The sequence below is a fragment of the Alligator mississippiensis genome, chromosome 2 (assembly GCF_030867095.1).
Source record: "Alligator mississippiensis isolate rAllMis1 chromosome 2, rAllMis1, whole genome shotgun sequence".
Taxonomy (NCBI): Eukaryota; Metazoa; Chordata; order Crocodylia; family Alligatoridae; genus Alligator; species Alligator mississippiensis.
Genome location: NC_081825.1, coordinates 196,906,554 through 196,928,497, shown reverse-complemented (window position 1 = coordinate 196,928,497; position 21,944 = coordinate 196,906,554). Strand labels below are relative to the sequence as shown.

Here is a 21,944-nt window from a genome sequence, read left to right as displayed (position 1 = left end):
TGTCACTTCTGTAACAAGGCCTGAAAAATACATGCACAGAGCATGTAACTGCATAATCGCATCAATAATCATTTTGTGCATACAAACATTTTTCTTGTATATGCATGTTTTGAAGACCAGTTGAGGGATCATTTAAAAATTTAGCCCGTGCCTTTTCTCTCTTATTCTAACTCATTTGAAGAAATGTGAATCACTAGTTTTTCTATAATTGTATGTAATATTAGTAACACTAACACAGTGTTTCTCAACATTTTTTGTACCAGGGCCCATTTGTAAACATTAGCCAGTCTTGACCCAGTGCCCCTCACTCCCAACCTGCCCCTAGGCCCCAGTCCCTCAATGTGTGGGGCAGGGGGAAACTCTGCCAGCCTGCAAGGGAAAAGCCACGGTTTCCCTCATTTTTCTCCTTTAAAGGAGAAGCCATTTTTTAAATGTGTTGATCCATTTTTAAAGTTTGTTCGTGACCCTTTCATATATTCTTGTGACCCACTTTTGGGTCGCAGCCCACAGGTTGAGAAACACTGTTCTAACATACTTATTCTTACCTAGGTACTTCCATACTTTTGCTGTAAAGAACAAAATACTGTTTGACAGCATACTGTTGATGTAAAACAAAATGGTAATACTTAAATGCACAGTTTATGCCACAAATGTATAGCGTCAAACAACACTGGGTAGTTTTGGGATATGAAGTTGTTATAATGCTGAGCCAGTTTTTAATCTCAGCCTCAAATTAAGCATTCTGGTTACTGAATACACCAAGGATTTTGAAGCACTGGTTAGCAGGTTAATCTAATGTTCATTAAGTAATTAGGTTTCACTTGCCTGGGCAAGTTATTGTGCTTGGCTGCTGAGCAATAGGATCTTTATAACCATTCAAGTGGTTTGTTTCTCATTCCTTGTGTATTATTAGTATGCATCACTGATTGTTTCAAATGTATTGGCTTAGCAGCCAGTATTTGTCTGAAACCTTTTAAATACTGTCATAATAAATTTCTTTCCGCTAATTTGAATTTGTACCCCAACTTTTTTTTTTTTTTTAAATTGGAGGATTGTATGCACATCCACTTTTGTATGAACACTTACTCACATACCTTCAGACGGGCATGTACATGGGTAGCAATAGAAGTTGGACCTCTTTTTATGAGAAGTCAGACCCTTTGTATCTATATAGTAGAGTACTTTTGGATTTGACCCACATTTCTGTTAAATTTTGATAATACTAGCAATGAGAAAAAAAAGTTTGTTATTCATTTTTTTTTTCCTGAGAGAAAAAGGGTTTTATACAGAAGTTGTTTCTCATATGAGAGCAAGCAAAAGTGAATCAGGTAAGAGGTTTTATTTAAGATATTCTAAAAATCAACTCTAACAAGATGTTGTTTTGTATAGTTTCATGAATATTGTTTAACTGTCCAAAAGACTTTGAACTGTTTGGCTTTTTGCAAAAATGTTTACACCCAGTTTCAGTGCTGCTGATACCTTTTATAAGCTTTGAAGCTGCAAAGTTTAAGTAACTGGAAGTAAAGCAAAAAAACCCAGGAAGATATGGGGTATATACAGACATTTGGGGAGGTGAGTGGGAGGTTAGATCAAGTTAAAAATGGCTACCTAATCTTCAGTTAGTCAGGATGTGGGAACAGTAGGTGGGGGTTGGGAGAGGTGGGGGGGCTAGTGGGGTCTGTGGGGGAGATTAGGGGGTATCCATGAGGGGGATTGGGATGGGCAAGTGGGGTCCACAGGAGGAGTTTTGGAGATTGGGGGGCAAGTAGGGTTTATGGAGGGAACAGGTGGGCATGTGGGGTTCATGGGGGTTGGGGGCATAGGTGACTGCCACTGGGAGGATTGGGGGGGCAGGCAGAATCTGTGTAGGGGATCAGGGGTCAGGTAGGGTCTGTGAGGGGTGATGAGGTCTGGGAGGGTTTGGTGGGATCAAGGGGGATAGTGGGGTCTGTGGGGGGAGGATTCAGGGAGCAGGGGTTCTCTCCACCCCCCCCGAACCAGGGATATTTTTAGCCTCCTGATCCCTCCCTGACCCCAAATGAACACCCCCATGCCTCTGATCCCACCTGCTCCTCCCCCACCCCAACTTACTTCAGTCAGCTCCTAGTACTGGTGAACACTAGTAAAACTGGCACTGGGAGCAGCTTGCTAATGGGGGATTTTGTGGGGTGGGTCTGGCTGGTCCGTTAGGGGGTGAGGTCATCCATTGTGGGGAGGGGCTAGGGAGGCTAAAAAGGGCCTTGTGGTGGGATTGGGGAGAGGAGAGAGTAGGAAAAGCACAGCCCTGGGGCTGAGACCAGTGGCTGAGCTTTCCCATACCCGGGGCTGTGCTGGGAACTGAACAGAAGTTCAGTAAGATCTGTCTCACCTGATCCAATAAAAGTTAGAGTACCTCAGAGGTACAGTTAACTTGGATAGGGTTGGACATTTTTAGACTGATCTAAGCTTCCTGAACTTCTGTACAGTTCATATTTGAGTTAGGTCTCAAGTTAGGTCAATCTAACTGTAAGGTCTGTACCTGGGCGAACTAAGTTAGATTGTGTGGCCATTTTTAATGTGATCTAACCTCCCCAAACATCTGTACCTAGCCACAGACAGAGATCAGCATGCATCGCCCCTTTCCCTGTGTTGCAGGGCACTAAGTTACCTGCTCCTTTAAGGGTAGAAACTGCCTAGAGAGAGGGCCCTAGCAGTCAGGCAGGAACCCCACAGGTGCAGGTTACTGTGGCAGCAGGCTAAGGAGGAAATTAGTCTGCACCTGCAGCCGGTCAGCTGACCAGAAGAGGTAGGGCCCTGGGCACATATAAACCCCAGGGCTGGGACTAGAGGGTCAGTTCTCTGTCAGCAGCCAAAGGGGAAGGAGCCTTCGGAGAGGACTCACCCAGAGATGCTGCGTCTGCCTGATATGCTGCACTTAGGGCTAATGGGGCTCCAGGAGCTCACCAGGTACCCTGGCCTGCAAGGCACTTAATGCTGGGGGGGAAGTTGGACTTATTTAAAGGGACAGAGCACATCCTGAACTGCTTGTGCTATGTTATAGCCCATGGGCTCATTTTAGTTGCTGTTTATAGACTGGTGGATTGAGCTGAGGCTATTGGGGGAGGAGGAGACCTCATTGTGGGGGCTCTCTACAGTGTGGGGACTCCAGTGCCAGGGGTGTGGAGACAAAGGGGGTGAGCAGACCCCAGTGCTAGGGGGCACAGAGACAGGGCTGCGGAGAGCCCAGCACCAGGGCGCGGAGACAAAGGGGGTGAGCAGACCCCAGTGCCAGGGGGCGCAGAGACAGGGCTGTGGATAGCCCAGTGATGACCGGAGGCCAAGCTAAGGCCCAGGAGGGACAATGTGTGAATGCTTTCTGTGAGCTTTGGGGTGTGGTAAAGGGGTGGTTTTGGAGCCATGCATCTAGCCCATAAGGCTGAAGGTGCCCCGTGAGGCAACCATTTTGTGCAGGACCCAAAAGGGGTCCAAGAACTGACAGTGTTCAGTGGGGTCCATCAGGACTGTGTCCAAACAATCTCGAAGGCAGCCTCCCTATTCATAATAATTACAAACAAAAAGTAGCAGACGAGAAAGAGGGTGCCCGTTGGGCAGGATTGGCAGTCAAGGAGCCCTAGGAGTATCACAGCCATCTCTGGGGACCCCATCCCGTGACACCCCCCAAATCAATATACCGTGGGTTGCTTCATGGTTAGGCTGCAGCAACTCTTCTAATGAAGGTTTCTGTGGCAAGGCACGTTTGGGTACCTGCCACTTTAAGGGCAGAGACAGGCAGCTACCAGGTGCCTGATGAGGGCAGCCACTTTGAACAAGGCATATAAAGGCTGCAGTTTGCTGCAGCCAGGGAAGGCAGAAACATCACCTAGCTGAACTGCAGCAGGAACAACTTTGGAGGTAAGGGCAGGAGCTTATGGGGATGGTTTGGAGGCTCCTGGTCCTGGGCATGACCTAAAACTTCACCTCGCTTGGGAAGGGTGGCCTGGTGGGGCTCCTGGTGGTATAGAAGTTCCCAGGAAATGGCAGGCCAGTTACCTCCCCAGTGAAAGGCGAGGAAGGGTGCCTTAAACCCAGCCCCCATCTTTGGGTGGGCTTTGGACAGAGCTGGGGAAGTAGAGGGGGCCAGGTGTGTCTACACGTAGGCGCCTGAGCCCAGCAGGGATGTGTATCCCAGAGAACCCAGAGGGGGCAGCGTGTGGGAATAGTGGGGGCCAGGTATGCCCACGTGTAGGTGCCTGAGCCCAGCAAGGATACGAGGTCCTGGAGACCCCAGAGGGGGTAGTGTGGAGAATATTGGGAGGCCTTGCACAGAGTAAGGTTGAAGCGTGAGCAGGCCTGAAGGGCTGTATGTGTGAGGGGGCTAAGTAGGGCTGAAGTTGGAGAAGGCCTGAAGGACAGCCCAAGGGGTATGCTGAGTAGGGTTGAATGAGAGTAAACTTGAAGGACAGTGCAAGGGCCAGCCCCCTGAGAAGCTGTGCCCTGTAAGAGGCTTGGGGCAGAATTAGCCCAGGGTTTGGCATAAGGCTGAACCATGTAGAGTAGGGGAACTCGCAGGAAATGAAGGTTCTGTGTGGCAAGGCCAGTATGAGAGTAGTGAAGCCTGATGCCCCAAGATGGGCCGCTTAAGGAGGAGCAGAGCAGTGGAGTGTGGCCCGGTAACCGGCAGTATGCCAGAGACCCCGGTATGGGAGGGATGGAGTGGAAGAGGCCTCCTGTGAGAGGGGAGGTGTATGTGTGTGTGTGTGTGGAGCCCAACTTTGGACTTAATTTGCTCCAGTCTCAGACTGGGAGTAATATTAATCTGAATGCCATCTGTGAGGCATGGGCTGCAGTGTAGGGGAGGTCAGAGCTGCAGTTAGTGCCCCCTGGCATTGGGGCAGTAATGGGCAGTCTCCCGCATGTACCATCTGTATATGGGAACAACAAAGTCATGGCAGGCAGGATCAGGCGGATTGCCCCATAGAGACAGGTGAGTGGGCTGAAATGACTCCCGGCCCCGAGAATTGCCACTTGTCACAGTCTCATATTTGAAATAAAGAAGTGAATACTTGGGTTGAATCTCTCTCCAAATATGAATGGAGGATCTACATTATAGATTGATATGTTTATATAGTCATCTGAATTTGTTGAACTACATGCTGTAAGTAACTCCTAATAAACATCTTGTAAGCAACCTTCTTTTTTTGAATGTTTATTAGCTCTTCATTATATAAGTCAGTGCTAATATAGTAGCTTCTCTGATATAGCTAACACAGTTGGAATTCTTTGCTGCTCTTTGCTTGATGGTATGACATTTGGCTCTTGCAATTCATTTGAACTTAGTCATCACCGCACCTGTTTTTCAGGTTTTACAATTTAGCTATAAAGATACAGAATACAGTTTACATTTGTTAATTTTAAAAACACATTTGAAATCAAATTTCATCCATTTAAGAAACAGTAATAAAAATGGATGTCAGGTGTTTTTTTGTTTGAAATGATTCATTTTTATCTATTGCAAGTTGGTTGCCTAGATCTAAATTATTGCCATAAAACAAAGACTATGACTTGTCAGAATTTGTATACTCCTATATAGAATAACATAGAACCAATTCCATGTAAAGGAGTGCTGGGTACTTTAATTGAAACATCTCCTGTTTTACTCATAATGCTTATACTTTGAAAAGCTCATATCATTGAAGTAGGCTACGTACCCTACATAAAGTACATATCCTATTCATGGGCATCAAACTCATTTGGCTAGTTGGGTCCATAGACTAGGTCCACACACTAGATCCAGAACACAGGCCTGGTTTGGCATGGGTACCACATGCAGCGCACAAGGCTGGAGCTGGTGCATGTGCTACACAAAGTACATGGGGCCAATCCAACATGCATGCTGGCTCCAGCCCCACATGCTGCACGCAAGCATGAACCACATGCTGTGTGCTGGGGCTGTTTGAGACTCACGGGCAGAACTGTGGGCCAGGTCATAGGGCTCCCTGGGCCATATCTTTGATGCCCTTGCCCTGCTTATAGAGCAGACATGCATTATTGACCTCTTTTTACATAAGTTGATTGAGAGATATCAAAAAGTTACTTCTGGAATTTGTAAAAAAAATTCAGTGCCTAATCTGTCAGATTTAATCTCACATACAGGATGTCACAGTGACTGGGAGATCAGTGGGTTTATCTAGCCTGCCTGGGACCACTATACTACACTCCTCTCAAGGGTAGGAACAGAATCCTGAAAACCATATTGATGATATTCTATTGCAATCTAGTATATTGTTGTATAACTAATTCACATAGCGTATGTAATGATCTTAAAGATCTCTTTAGTGCTTGATCCATATAACAGATATGTTACTTTAATTCAAGTGGGATTCAAAAGGTTCTAGATGCATACCCTGTGGCCGGCCAGTAGGGGGCGCTCCTGTGTTGAGCCACCCACCTCACTGCGCCTGACCACCTTCCAGGCTCTGAGTGCCTCCCTGGGGGCTCCTCATGTCTGGCTGACCCCCTTCCTGGAGCACACCTGGTAGCCTGGGGTATGTATCACTGCCACCACCCAGGGATGGGCTTGATTCTGGCTCTGTGCACCCTGGGAAACACAGGCCTAGTAGCCCTCAAGGGTACTTGATTCACTTCAAGAACTTGGGATGCTTCCCTCAGTCGGAAGCACAAGTAGTGGTCTCCCTTAGCTGAACCAAGGGGACCCCAAGGCATAATGTAGACCCACACCCAATAAGTCTCCCACGCTAGGTACAAAGGAGAACTTTAATGGTTACAAGGGGTAGGGTTGGAATAGGGTACAGGGTAGAGCAATATCAGTGTTCTTTTATAGGGATTGGCATCCTTTGTTTCAGTGCTTTGGGGCTTTTCCATACCCAGCTTCTGTTTTTGCGGTGGTTCTTTTTTTTGTCTTCAGCTTCATAGATTTCATAGATTTTCATAGACATTAGGGGTGGAAGGGACCTCGGAAGATCATCGAGTCCAGCCCCCTGCCCAAAGGGCAGGAAGTCAGCTGGGGTCACAGGATCCCAGCAAGATAAGTATCCAGTTTGCTTTTGAAGGTGTTCAATGTAGGCGCTTGAATCACCTCCGGTGGCAGGCTGTTCCAGACCTTGGGGGCTCGGACAGTAAAGAAATTCTTCCTTATGTCCAGCCTGAAACGGTCTTGTAGTAGTTTATGACCGTTGGACCTAGTCGTCATCCCTTGGGGCGCTCTGGTGAACAAACGTTCCCCCAGATACTGGTGGTCACCCCTGATAAACCCCTGAGGCTTATCTCAGTCTATGCATGTTCTTGCTGCCCGTCTGGCAGGATGGGTGCATTCCTTTTCCTCGTTATCTTCAGGGGTTGTCCGCATCCTCAGGAGGGCTGTGGGAGCTGTGCCGGACTCCTCCTAAGGGTGCAGGTCCCCGATCTGCCTGCCAGATGACAAGAGGCTGGTGCTGCCAGCTGGGGCCAGCGGCAGCACTGATCTTCCTGGCGCTGGGTGCAGAATAGCCAATGACCGAAACGTTGAAACGCATCGAAACAGTTTTAAGGAAATGAAATGGAACAGCGTTTTCAAAACTAAACAAAACTCAAAACACTCTTCAGTCGAAATGGAAGTCGAAGGGGAATGGTGCTGTTTCACACAGCCCTAATTACTACTACCCTTTGAGCCCAATGATCCAGCCACTTTTCTATTCACCTTACAGTCCATTTCTCCAACCCATACCTCCTTAGCTTGCTTGTGAGAATGTTGTGGGAGACTATCAGAAGCCTTGCTAAAGTCAAGGTGTATCACATTAGCTGATCTCCCTGCATCCACAGAGCCAGTCATCGCATCACAGAAGGCAATCAGGTTGGTCAGGTGTAACTTGCTCTCAGTGAATCCGGGCTTACCATTCCGAATCACCTTCTGCTTCTTCAAGTGCTTAAAAGTGTATTCCTTGAGGATCTGCTCCATTATTTTTCCAGGGATGGAGGTGAGGCTGACTGGTCTGTTGTTTCCTGGATCCTTCTTCTTCCCTTTCTTAAAGATGGGGACTACATTTGCCTTTTTCCAATCATCTGGGACCTCTCCTGATCACCAGTATAGTATACTATAGTAAAAAAAAATTGTCAGTAACTTTTTCTTAAGCACATCTTGGTATCTACAATGAACATTCTTTGGTAGTTGGCAATGTGCTTTAACTTTTTAGAAAGTAACAGTGAGAGCCAGTTACTTGTTTGTTGGGAAGAGGAGTCTGAGGAAGTGAGGGATCTGAGAAAAGACTTCTAAAGATTTCTATTTTAAATTAATAGTAATTATGCTATAGATTTACTTGGCAGTTCCAGAAAATGTAATCTTTAGCCACAGATTATATACGTGAATTTGAGAAGATATACTAACTCCTTTTAAAAAGAAGGTGGTTGAAGGCCTGCTTTAAGTGCAAAACAAAAACTGAATATAGGAGAATTGCTGTACCATTATTGTTTACTTTGGTAAAACTCCTCACTGAAGTGAGAGTAAGCAGTATGGGATTTGGCTTATCAGTGAGAAATTAATAAAATCATGGCCACTTTCTTTTTTGGGATTCACTAAAGTGGTGTTTTGTCTTCTGTCAATTGCCTCAGCAGAACCAATTAACCCTGTTACCAGAGCTGTGATGATATTATCAATAATGCTGGATTCTGTGGATGTTTTTGTGTGATAAGGTACTGTTTTGTTTCATACCTAAACAAAAACTGACATTTACGTTGTACATTCCTACTGTTGTTAAAAAAGAAAATCTGTTCGGGGAAAATAGAGAGAAAATTTATCGTTGAAGTCAGAACTTAACTTTAATTTTGAAGAAATTACATGATGATGTCCTTTTAATTGAAGGAAAATATCTTTTGCCTGTGAAAAAGAAATCCTCTACACCTCTCAGCTGCTTTTCAAGCCCTTCAACCTGTCAGTGAAATTGTGTAATCTAGTAATACCATGCCTGAGGCTTATTGCCTTTTCTTAGGCAATACTATCAGCAAATGATGCGCTCTATCGAGTTTAATCATTTACGGCTTGATTCTGATCTCAGTTGGTGTAAATCCAGACAAACCAAACCTGTGGACTTAGTTGAAACTACTCCAAATTTATATTAGTATAAATGAAATCAGAATCTGGCTCATTGGGCTTACAGTTCCATTGTAAGATCTTTAGGAATCGCCAACAGAAGAAATTTATGGATGGATTTTACCATCTGTTCATGAAAACTACTTATTTAAATAACATTCCCCTTTAATCAGTAATTAAAGCATTTGTCTGCCTACATATCTGTCATGATGACTCAAGGTCGTTGTTGTCATTGGCTGCGATACAATGAAAACAATTTGAGTTGCTTATTGGAGTTGGCTAGAATTTCTCATTATTTATTACCTGTAGGGCTGAATCTGATACCAATATATTGAATATATATTTGAATGTGTGGATGAATTTGAAGCATTCTGAAATACTTCCTGTAAATCACAAGACTGATATACAGTGTGTTGGAATTTGGGTTCTAATTCTAAATTTTTACTAACAGATAATTCCTGATATATAGTTAATAGGAGTTTTACATTTTGTAGGGACTGCAGAGTTGGGCTTTTACAGTCCAGAAATTCACTGATTTTGTTTTAGCTAGTTCATAGCAGATTTGATTAGTAATGATCCCATCTGTCTTCCACGGCAGAGAGCTATACATTTTTTTCTTTAATGTAAAGAATTTTCTTTAATATAGAAAGTTTATTGTTTGGAAATGTAACCTAAAACTAAGGCATTAACTGCCCTTTAGCCTACACATTATTACTTTTTTGAAATGCTCTAAGAAAATTAATAAAACATAGGATTAATTTGTAGCCACCTCTGACATGATTTTCTTTCCCCTTACTGGTGGTGTTATACAGTAATGTTTTCTGATATGAGGGGGAAGGTTGGTAATGTAGCCTAGGACTTCTGATCCTTGTCTTGTATAGACAACAAATTGACATACTTATCAAAAACTATAGACACCAGTGCTTTATAGTTACTCTCTGCATTCTATGGGTTAATGATTCATTTGTGCCCATGTGGTGGATCCACATTACTGCTCTGTGTGACTGAGCATTACATTTTTTTTAAATTTAAGCTGGAGTTAAAATCATATATTAACATTCATAGTTAATATGTGCTTAGGAGACGTATTTCTATGTCTGTCTGAGTGAAGTAGAAGATGCTATTTCAGCAAAATTAACCTCTTGTAATTTTAGGTATTTTGCCTTTTTATGGCTGATTTCTTTTTTTCTTGTGGAGCTTCCTCCTTCGTTTTTCCCCTCCAGCATGAGGTGTTGGGAAGACTAATGATTTCCTTCTCCCCAAGTGTTGTTCCTACCTTCTTTCATATATCATCATGGTGCGTGCTTTAGGCAGATGAACTATGTAGTCTTTGCCAAAGCTGCTATACTGCTTGAAAATCTTGTAGCTTCATTAAGACATTGTTGAAATTGGTACTTTGTCTCTTGAAATTCAAATATAATTCTCTATCATTCCATTATAGAGACCAGGGGAATAGCTCAGCTTGTTAAAAACAAACAAGCAAAGAACAAATCAAAACATAAAAACCCCAAACCAGAAAGGTGCTCTAGAAAATAAAGTTTTATTCTTCTTCATCATGTAAAAGAAATCAAAATCAAAGAACACTGTATCCCTCATGAAAGTATCCTAAATAAGTGGGGGAAAAGAGGTTTAGCATATTTCAGGTTCACATATTTCAGGTTCACTAGCTGGCTGTGCACCAAAGCTGCTTCATTTTTTCCTGAGGTTTCTAGGCTTTAGCCCTTTCCTGTTGCTGCTCTTCTATGCTAGTGCCTTCAGCAGGGCTTGACTGATGCAGCTCTTCAGATCAGCAGTACTCTACTGCCCTCAGCATAGGCTTCTACACAGAACTAGCTGTTTTCCCTTTTCCTCCTTTTATGCGATGAAAAAAAGAAGAACAGATAAGGTGGAAAACACAGAACTGTGCCACTCCAAGGAAAAACACTACCTCATGGAAAATAAAACATAATTTAGAGGGGAAGGGGGGAGCAAACTAAGAGAGGAATTTCTTAAAGATATGGACCTCCCTGTTATACAACAATGAACCTGCTCTGTCTTGTTTAGTAAATCCTGAGTCAAATTGTTGCTTCTGCGCCTCACTTGGCGCTACAATGCATTTTATTTCAAAACCAGGAGTAATTTTTGTGTGCAACTATCTGAGCCACTTGGTTGGCTCAGTTAATAACTTCTCAAATTAATTTAATTGTGAAGATGCCAGAATAGCCCAATTAAGAAAAGAGGATGTTTAAGACAGGCACTACATGCTGTATTATTGGACAATTTGCCAGTACAAGAGTATTGTCCTCACTATCTGTTGTAAATTAGGGCAATCAATGACAGGATTTGTATGTGGCTGTTTTCACTTTGCTCTTCTTTTTCCAGAAGTTGGTTTTAAATGTTGTTAATAATAAAGGGAAGTGGTTCTGCCTCTCTCTTTAGAACGATAATCTATTTGATTGAAAGACTAGTTGACTCTTCACTAGTTTGTGGTTTGTTGTTTTTTTTGCACGCTGAACTCTTATGATTGTGAATTACTGGTCATGATCATCTTTAAAATTTTGGAAAAATGAATCATAGAATCATAGAGAAGTAGGCTGTAAGTTTCCAGAAGTCATCTAGTCCAATCCTTGCCTGGAGCAGAATCATCCCTAGCCAAATCATTTTATACAATCCATCATCTAAACTCTACGTGAGACTACCATCAATCCTGGCATAATACAGACCTAACACCCTAACCTGCCACAGGTAAAGCAGAGGAACCACAGCAGCCAATGTCCTGTGTCTATGAAATGTTGTCAATATATTCTCAAGAGATCCCAGGTTAAAGGTCCACTTGCTCCGCTACAGAGGAAGGCAAACCCCCCCACAGTCCCTATCAGTCTGACCATGGGGTAAAATTCCTTCCTGACTCCAAACACAGCCATCGGTCTGAGCGGAGGGGCAAGACCCTCTAGCAGGGAATCTCTGGCCTTGGTCCCAGCAGGAGTATTGGTCCACCCCAGTCAAAAATTCCTAGCCTTGACTGTAGCCAACATTCAATGCCTCTGTGGGCGGCTTAAAAACACCCTGATATATTTAGCAGAAAGGTGTGGGTGGGGGCAACCAGCAAAGCCCAGAAGCATGGGCAGTACCCATAGTAGAACATAGGCATAGCTATGCCTAGCTCATCCCCAACCAGTGGCTGTCCAACCTCTTCCTGAACACCTCCAGGGATGGGGAGTCCATAACTTCCCTAGGCAGTCTGTTCCACTGCCTCACTGTTCTAACTGTGAAGAAGTTTTTTCCAGCTATTCAATCTAAACTTACTTTATGGCAGCTACAAGCCATTGTACCACATCCACCTCTCTACAGTGAAAGAGATAAGGTGCTTTTTCCTTTCTTGATGGCAGCCTTTCAAGTATTTGAAAATTGCTATCATGCCCCTCTTAATCATCTTTTCCACAATCTGAACATGCCTAGTTTCTTCAGCCTCCTCTCATGTGACTTGTTTTTCAACCTCATCATTATCTTTGTTGCCTGTCTCTGGACCATCTGTAACTTCTCAATTTCCTTTTAAAGTGTGGAGCCCAGAACTGCACATAGTACTCCAGATGAGATATAAGCAGTGCTGAGTAGAGAGGCACTATCACCTCCTTTGTCTTGCACCTAATGCTTCTGTTGATGCATCCCAAAAGCACCTTTTGTGCAGCTGGATCAGACTGAAGCCTCATATTGAGTCTGTGGTCTGCCAAGATCACCCACTTTGTATATTTGTTTTCGATTATTTCTCCTGGGGCACAGCACCTTGCATTTGTCTCCGTTGAACTTCATCCTGCTAACTCTAGCCCTACTTTCCAATCTGTCAAGATCCTTCTGAATTGTGTGTGCATCCTCCAATGTGTCCGCAATCCTTCCCAGTTTTGTGTTGTCTGCAAACTTGCTCAAGAAGCTTTCTATGCCAGCATCCAAATTGTTAAATGCACTGAATAGCACTGGGCCCAAGACAACATCCTGTGGGACTCTACTTGAAACCTCCTGTCATTCTAACATGAACTTGTTAATAGTTACCCTTTGGTTGTGGCTGTTGAGCCAGTTATCTATCTGCCTTATAGTAGTTTTATCTAGCCCACATTTCTCCAATTGGTTTATGAGAAAGTTGTGTGGGACCTTCAAATTCCTTATCTAACATTTTATTTATATTGCCTATCTAATAGAAGGCAAAATTAAAGGAGAAAATTGGAGGCTTTAAAGAAAGTGACTGATAAATATGGGAGAAATACTGATATATATTCTATAACATAGCTTGTATTTTATAAAACATAGCTGTGAAATCCATTAGGGCTGTGTGAAGCTTTGGTCACTGATTCGATTCAGAGGAGATTCGGCTCGATTTGGCAGCTGAATCTCCGAATCCAAATTGAATCAGGAGACCCATTATCTCTCAGAATCAAATTGAAAGCCCCCGATTTGATTCAAAGAGATTCAATGATTCGGACATAGACACAGCTTTATATGTTTTTTTCCTACATACTTCAAGGTACCAGGTGGCTCATGAATGCTGAGATGGTGGGGCAGATGGAGCTTCCCACTGGAGCATGGGGGGCGGTCCCTAGCGCACTTGGCAGCGGGCCTGGAAGTGAACCAGAAGCACTTCTGGTTCATTTCTGGGTCTGCTGCAAAGCATGCCACCCCCCAGGAGGTGACTGGTGCCTCCTGGGTCTGGGGGGGTGCCTGGGGTCCCTCTACGGCCAATTGCCTAGCCGGGGAGGTGTGGGGGGGGAGGTCCACCACTGAGCCCACGGGGGTGGGGGCCCCCACATGCTCCTGTGGGATGCTTCATCTGCACCACCATCTCAGCATTCACGAGTTGCACCTGGTACCTCGAGGTATGTAGAAAAAACATATAAAGCTGTGTCTATGGCTGAATCGCTGATTTTCTGAATCAGAATCAAGATTCAGATTCTGCCAAATCGAATTGGGACAGTGATCTGAATCAGCAAATTGAATCACTGTCCTACTTGGGCCAAATCCGAATCTGAATCGAATATGGTCCACTTGAGACACCCCTAAAATCCATCTGCAGTTGAATTTACAACTTGTCAATAAATATTCCCACATGAATTCAAGAATGCAGATATTACTTAGGCATGGTTATATATTAATGCAATAAATGACAAGATAATCTATTGCAGTACATGGTCACAAACTGGTAGGCATTTATTGCTAAATTCATTTTTCCTTCTTGGTGCTTCTGAGAGCAAGATTCTTATAAACTTCTATGTTGGTGTGGGTCAACGAGTTGAGAGAACAGAAGGAGTTCTAGTATTTTTGAAGACTTAATTCTGAACATCTGATAGATTTTTCATTAGAATTAGGCAAGGATTCCCTTTGGTTTTCTTTTCTAATGAATCACCCCATATCAGAGTTTGGAAAAACAAATTGATCTTGAAAGTGTTTGTATTGGTTCTCCAGAATGATTTTTAATAAGTGATATGAGATAAAGACCAACTTTTTGTCTGTGTAGGAACACACATTCAAACGACTAAGTCATGAGGTCTTCTATCATAATTTCTAGGTTGTAGCATATAATCAGGGATCCTAATTTTCTCTGTTAAAAAAATATAAAATTCTGATTTAAAAAACCTCAAATATGCGTTTTTTTTTCCTCAGTTAAAATGAAACACCACTATATATATATATATATATATATATATATATAATATGTATCATTTGAACAGAATGTTTATTGCTATTTTTACAACTTTAAAACAATTTGGAAGCCTACCCATGCCTCAATCATTCTAATAAAATAATTTCTAAATACCTATATATTTTGGCATTTGATTTTGGTTTTTTTATCACGGAAAATCAGAGCTCCCCCTGCTCCCTTCACTCACCAGGATGCGGATCCTCCTGTGGCTGTCCACCCTGCTGCTTTGAGGTGCTGAACAGCCCTGATATGCTAGTGCCCCTCACTGCCAAGCCACAGCCCCCTAGCCCTGCCACTGCCCCTCATTCCTGACCTGCAGCCCCTTCCTACCTCCCAACTGCTCCCTCCCAGCAGCGGCTTCCCCCCACACTGGGATGCAGGTCCAACTGCAGCTGTTCCCCCTGCTGCTTTGTGGTGCTGAGCAGCGCTAACATGCCAGTACCCTGCCCCTACCATTGCCCCTCACTCTCAAGCCACAACTCCCCCAGCCCTGCCAGTGCCTCTCATTTCCAACCCTGTCCCACTGCAGGGGAAGACAAAACCCCTCAGTCTGTACGAATTTGACCAGGGGAAAGTTCATTCCTGACCTCAGTGCAACGTCAGTCTGATCCTGAGCCAGTGGGGCAGGACCCTGTAGCCAGGACCCTCTGGGGCTGAGTCTCAGCAGGAGCATTGGCACATCCCAGACCGGTGACTGACCAGCCTCTTCTTGAAAACTTCAGTGCTGGACAATTTACAGCTTCCCTGAGCATCTGTTTCATTTGCCCCTGCTCTAACTGAGTGTTGAACTGGAATTGAACCAGATCCTAAGAACTGGTCTGAACTGGTGTTTTGACTTGAACCGGAACCAGAACTGAACCATCATTTGCCCTGTCCTACTGAACCACAATGGGAATCAAGCTGCAAAAAATCACTGTGTCACCAGTTAGACTTGTGTCATTGGTTAAACTGGGGTTACTGGTTAAATGGGGCCACGAGTTATCCCACCAGTCAGGTTGAGATGACCGGTTCAGTCTTCATTAAAGCTGCCTATAACAATTTTTTTAAAATATAAAAACACTGGCTTGCATGAATACACGCAAAGATAAAATTACATGCTTACTGCAACCACAAAGACACATGCCTTACTGCCCTATTGCGAATCCTCAGGATTTTCCCTGAACTTGCCATTTCAATTGTGCTTTTTTTTCCCCTTTGACTCCTTTAGTTTATATGATTGATTAACAGAGAATGGAGGTAAATGTAGGTAAACAGCTGTAAAGAAATACTACTGCTTTCTCAGTGGATTCTTAATCTTTTTACAACCACTTATGTTTCAGGTCAGCTAGTTCCAAATGCCCATTTTCAAAGCTTGTTTAACAGGAGGTAGTTGTAGCATGTAGGATGTGGGGAGGGAGGCAGGCAGGCTTCTACAGTCTGTGGAGCAATGGGAGGTGGGGGGCATGCCCGCAGGAGCTGTGAAGGGGTGAAAGGCTTAAGGCAGGCTTCCTGGCTGGGGGGGGTTGGGCTCCCTAGGCAGCCCCTCAGGGTAGCAGGGGCTGGGGCCACAGCTGGGACTCCTCTGGTTGCCTCTCTGGGTTTGGGGGATGGGGTAGGGGGCTAGTGCCACCTTGCACTGGGGCTGGGGGTTCACCCTGCCCCCCCCAGTCCTGTCAGCATGACCTGCAGCCACTGCCCTGCCACCGCCAGCCCTGCTGGCACGACCTGCAGGTGGGTATGGGGGGTGTGGGGGGAGGGCAGGGGGTGTGTGGGACTTTTCAGAGCTTGGCCCCTGCCCTGATGGCTTAGGGCTGGTCTGGACTTGCCAGAGCCTGGTCCCTGATAACCTGGACCAGCCCCATGGTATTGAGGTTGTGCACCAAGCTCTGGCATGCCAGGACCGTCGCTGTGTCATTGCGGGGCCTCCAATGGTGCAGGGCCAGTTTGGCTCACCAGAGCTTGGCCCTGGGCCTTGCATGGTGCAGGGACGGTCCCCAAGCCCTGGCTCTCCAACAACCCCCTCCCTCGCTGTCCCATAGACTAACCTGCAGGTAGCTACCGGGGCGGCTCCCACCACCCTGCCTGGCTGTAGTGTGTGTGTGTGTGTGTGTGTGTGTGTGTGTGTGTGTGTGGTACCCCCTGCCCCATCATCCTGGATTTATTTTTTCCATTTACCTCTCCGACCACGCCTCTTATTGCCCTCCCCCTGCTCTCCTCAGCCCTGAGCAGCTCCTTGCAGGGTGGGACTCTGCCAGCCTGCAGGTGGAAACCCTTTGTGGGTTTTTCTTCTTTAAAGGAGAAAATCTGCGGTTTTCTGCAGGAAACGGAAAACCCGGATTCCTGCATATAACAAATAAAAAGTAGCAGCATGTCACAATAACAACAGTTGATAGCTCCAATATACCTTTTTTCTCTTCAAAATATTTTGCGTTCAGCAACATTAAAAAAAAAATGCTACTTAGCATTTGTGTGCTAAGTAGCATTTAACAGAGAGGGAAACTAAAACAGGTCACAATGGCAAAAAATAAAAATGTAAGTGAAAAATGCTTCTAAGTTACAATTTCTGTCACAGCTGCACATGAATTATGATTAGTTTCTCCTCTCTCTCTGTTGTTTCCTTATTTGCATCACATGTACTTTTATATCCTTGCATATTAAAAAGTAAGGCAAATTGATCTATTATCTCCGCACAGCCTTTTCACTGGTATAAATCTTAATGTTTTTTTAAATGATTTAATAGAAACAGAAGATACTATTAATGCAAGGAATTCCCTTTTAGAATTGTTGAGGGTTTAGTTGTATTTTTAATTTAAAATGTATACAGCCATCTAGGATGCATGTACCTGAATATCTGCCGCTATCTAGGGTGTATCTAGATATGCTGTCCAGCAGATTCCCCTCTCTAGTATTTTTTTTCCTTCCATTTACTGTTTATTCTCTAACTGGCTGATTATATCCTCTGAAATAGGCTGTAGTTTAAGGGATTAATAAAGTATTGGAAAAGGTGACTTACAGGAGATATTTTAGGACCAGCCTGCAGACTTAGTCAGCTCTATTGATATCTTAAAGGCTGCAAGGAAGGTCATATGACTCTTAGAACATGATTAAAGTGTACAGAAAAAGAAGTCTCAAGCAAGAAGCCAATGTAGGATCAATGTTTTCTACAATGGAAGTGCTTTGATTTACAGCAGTTCTAGGTCCTCTCTCTCTTTTTCTCTCTCTTCTGCTCTTTTCTGTTTAACTTTTTAAAACTATTTCCTTGTGTCTCTTGGCAGAGGGAAGGGTCCTTGTAGGTTCTGTGGAAAATGAATCCCTCCTTTTTCTGCCCGGTTGCATTGATGCTGTTAACAAAAATATATCCTTTCTTCAGTGTATGGATCAACCGAGAGAGAGCTCTAATTCACTGAGCACCATTTCCCAGGATTCCAGTTTGCAAAGGCCTTCATGCAGTCAGAGTGTGTAGGATAGCATTTTAACTTACCTATTTTTTTAAATGAACAAAATATCTGTCTTTTTAGTTGAGCAAAACTGTTTAATGAGAACAAAACAAAAAGCATCTTTAAATCCCTCCCCATCTTAGTGGTACTCGGTACACCCTTTTTTTTCTAAGAATGCTTTAAAGAATCTAAGTTTGTAATCTTTTTATCACATCACATTTATAAGTGATTTTTTGGAGGTGAAAAGAATAAATGGAGAGTATTATCAATACATAAATGTGAAAAATGGGTATTAATCACCTTTTGTGTGAATTACAGAATAGAAGGTACATAGTGAGATAAGAAGATGCCCCTCACTGCAAGAGTATATTAGAAAGAGAATATACCTTCATTATTATTTCTGTAAGTGTAAAGGTTCTGCATAGTTGCAGGTGATTAGGGTGACCAACAATTTGCCACTCAAAAAGAGAAGATTGAGCCTGGGGAGGAGCCAAAGAGCTTAAGGATATTCAAATTATATTTGCAGACCTATTCCCTGAGATCCCTTAGGGATAATGGAAAAGAGGAACATTTTGTAGAGTGAATACTAAAAAGTTAATCTTTGTTTCCTCTAGAAATACAACTCATTGCTAGCTTCAGTAAATAATTATCTTTGGAGTTCTGTCCAAAACAATGAATGTAGAAGCACAGCAGTAGCCAACAGAACTTGCTTTTAGCTGGGTGTCTCCATTTTGGCTCTACTCTTGCATCATCACGTGGTGCCAGTTGGAAGCAGAAATTCATATTTTATGCTGTTCCCCTAGTCAATAACTTTTCAAGTCTAATGCCATATTTTGAAAAAACTCTAACAAATGTTCAGTATCCCATTTACTATGAAGAAAATGCTTGAGCCACCCTGCACTGTTAGGAAGAAAAAAATTTTTTTTCATCTCCAGTTTCTAGGATTCCTTGTAATCCCTGCATATTTGTAGGATTTCTGATGGGTATAAAAGCGGGAAGATAATTTCCTTAACAACAAATTTCATTTTTCCCCTGCAGATCTGCTGTACACTATACTGTGTTATACCAGTCTGGTTCCTTCTTGGCGCAGCAGACACTAAGAATCAGAGAGCGAGGTTTTTCTGCCACCAGTTCACTAACTGTGACCTTTCTACTCTTCTCCTCAGTTTTTTGTTCTGCTTCCTTCAACAGTGGACACATTCTTGCCAGGCTTTGTGCTGACATTTAATTTGCACAACAGGATCTGCAAGACTGAACAGATGGCTGGCCTCAGTCAGGGCAAGAAGACCATAACATGTGCCAAGTGCTCGGCCTTATTTCAACCAAGCAGTGTTGTATTTTTTTGTCCCCATTGCAACAAGGGTCCTATGTGCTCTGGTAGTGCTGTGTTAGGGACGTCTGACTTATCATCCAGTAGCAGTACAAGCTCCCATAATGACTCATTGCCTCATCAGTCAAAGGAACAAGTGTCAGTTGTAGCAGAGGTGAGCAGATTGGGTTCATATACAGCATTCCTCTGTGTGAAGTTCTCAAATTTGTATTCAGACTAATTATTTCTTCTTATTCCACAATGATTACTGCTCATTTCTGCTCAGAATAACAAGAACTATATTTCCCCCTATGCCCTCATAAATGTTGTATAATAGAATGGCCTAGATTCTGGCTAAATTCTAAAATCTACTCACAGTTTTTCACAGTTATCACTTAGTAATACTGCATAAAACTATTTTCAGTGCTTATAAACATCCTGGTTCTCTAGAAACTGTGGATAACAGGGGCAAGTTATCATACTCTATGATTGACTGTAAGTACATGGGACAGTTTTATGGAGGGGTGTTGTTTTAAAAAAAATCCTACTGCTTAATAGAAAAGTTCATGAACAAATATGTCTAAGCCAGTGGTCTCCAACCTTTTTTAAGTAGGAGATAACCTTTGGCATTTAAAAGCAACTGAAGATCTACCGTGTGCCGCTGCCACCTTCCCCCCCCACCCAGCAGGTCAGTGTGTGGGGAGGGATGGGGGTGCAGATCGAGGCAGAGGGAGAAAAAATTATTTAGGGGCACGCTCCCTCCCCAGCAGGTAAGTCCCACCCATCCGGGGCCTCACTCAACTTACCCCTGCTCCTGCCTATGTGGCACTGTCTCTCGCTGCAGGGTCCTCAATTTAGTCCCTTGCCCCTTCCCTCCCCCGTGGACTGACCTGCTGAACTGGGATGTGCGTGTGCATGTATACGGGCACTCAGCCCCCCCACCCCATCCTCGGATAGACTCCAAGAGGCTCCAAGATGTACTGTAAGAGGCTCTGAGATCTATTGGTGGATCGAGATCCACTGGTTGGAGACCACTGGTCTAAACTATTAAAAAGTGTAGTCTTCATTTTTTTGACAGCATGTAGTATTAAGGTTTCTCAAAAGACACCTGTAGGAAATATAATACATACCATTGACGATTTACTGTTTTAAATAGTTTAACAATTGTAAAATGGCTTCTAAATCCCAAGTTATTAATGTTCAGATGCGTATTAAAGGTTTTACTGTGTGTATATAGAAATATACATTTAAAACCTAAGTTGTAAATCAATGATGAGGAAGTGTATGTTCTAAGGGGCTCTCTTTCAAGAGGTTGGCCAAAGAATTCTAGAAGTAGTTTGTTTTTTAAATAACTTTTAAAAATAACTTTTAAGTATTTTTTTTTTAAATAATTGTTTTTAATTAACATTTTGCTGTTTGAAATGTAGCTAGTAGATTATGTAAGGGGGAAAAATGGTGCAAAATCCATACACTAAACCAGTAGTGTCCAACCTTGTGGCCCCGTGGGCTGGACGAGTGGTGTAGGATTGGTCCATGGACTGGATCCCACATGAGATCGGCATGTGTGGTTGCTCTGTGGGTGTGATCCAATACCTGGGTCTGACCCTGCATGTCCATATCTGTCGTGTGCTCTCTCAGTCTGGCGAACCACATGAGGCCATGTTATCCAGACCATGGGGTTCCCCACAGTTCCAGTCATTTAGTAGCAGGGGAGTGGCAATTAACACTACCACTGTTTCCCTGAAGTCAAATTTTCAGACCCTTGGGGAGCCCTGCAGGCCAGATGTCTTGGCTCTACAGGCTGGATTTGGCCCGCAGGCTGGAAGCTGAACACCTCTATACTCATTTAGGCACTTAGCCTAAAGGATCCTCATTTTGGCACTTAGCTCTGGCTTCGTTGAATTGCTAACATTCTTTAAGTAGATGTGTTTTGTTGAATCATCCCCTGAATGGGGATGGATTTGAGTGTATGTTAGGTGCTTTGATGAACTGAATCCTGTATCAGTGTGGCCTGATTTTTGGAAGTGGTGAATACCAACAAGTTCCACTGAAGTCATTGCCTCGGTAGCATTCAGAACATTTTGAAAATTAGGCTTACCCTAGACACACCTTAGATCATAATCTCCTCTCTAATATTGTAGTCTGTAAAATCATATAGTCACAACCCTTTAAAAGCTTTAGTTGAAGGAGTTTGTATTAAATATACATCTGAAAATAATGTATTTGAAAAAAGGACTTAAAACTTAAATTTCAGAACAAAATAAATCATCTGGGATAGTAACATAAATGGGTCCACTTTAAAACAGCACTTTCAAATTGATGGGTACAAATTAAATACCATCTTAAATCAGTCACATATGAGCATACTGTCAATGACTTGTCTTCATGAATTATAGTAAGTAGGGGACCAAAATGGGAGAAGTGTTAATAAGAAAGCTAAAAGAGGTTCAGCCTCAGTTATTCCCTCACTCTTACAATAGTAGTGTCAGA

The 21,944-nt window shown here is 43.4% G+C and overlaps 1 protein-coding gene across 8 annotated transcripts in view; it reads left to right on the top strand.

Moving 5' to 3' along the window:
• Positions 1 to 21,944, top strand: part of STK33 (serine/threonine kinase 33) — a 102,027-nt gene that overhangs the window by 37,730 nt on the left and 42,353 nt on the right. For 2 of the 8 annotated variants that reach the window (XM_019477137.2, XM_059722657.1), the window contains exon 2: positions 19,184 to 19,629. The exons of 1 other annotated variant lie outside the window; for it this stretch is intronic. In XM_019477137.2, the coding sequence (XP_019332682.1) occupies positions 19,405 to 19,629 (225 nt within the window). In that variant the 5' untranslated portion in view covers positions 19,184 to 19,404. Of the gene's footprint in view, positions 1 to 1,116; positions 1,329 to 2,842; positions 2,947 to 8,583; positions 8,665 to 17,990; positions 18,164 to 19,183; positions 19,630 to 21,944 lie in introns of those variants that run through there. 5 more of the 8 variants (XM_019477136.2, XM_019477135.2, XM_014602175.3 and 2 more) reach the window with 5 other exon arrangements.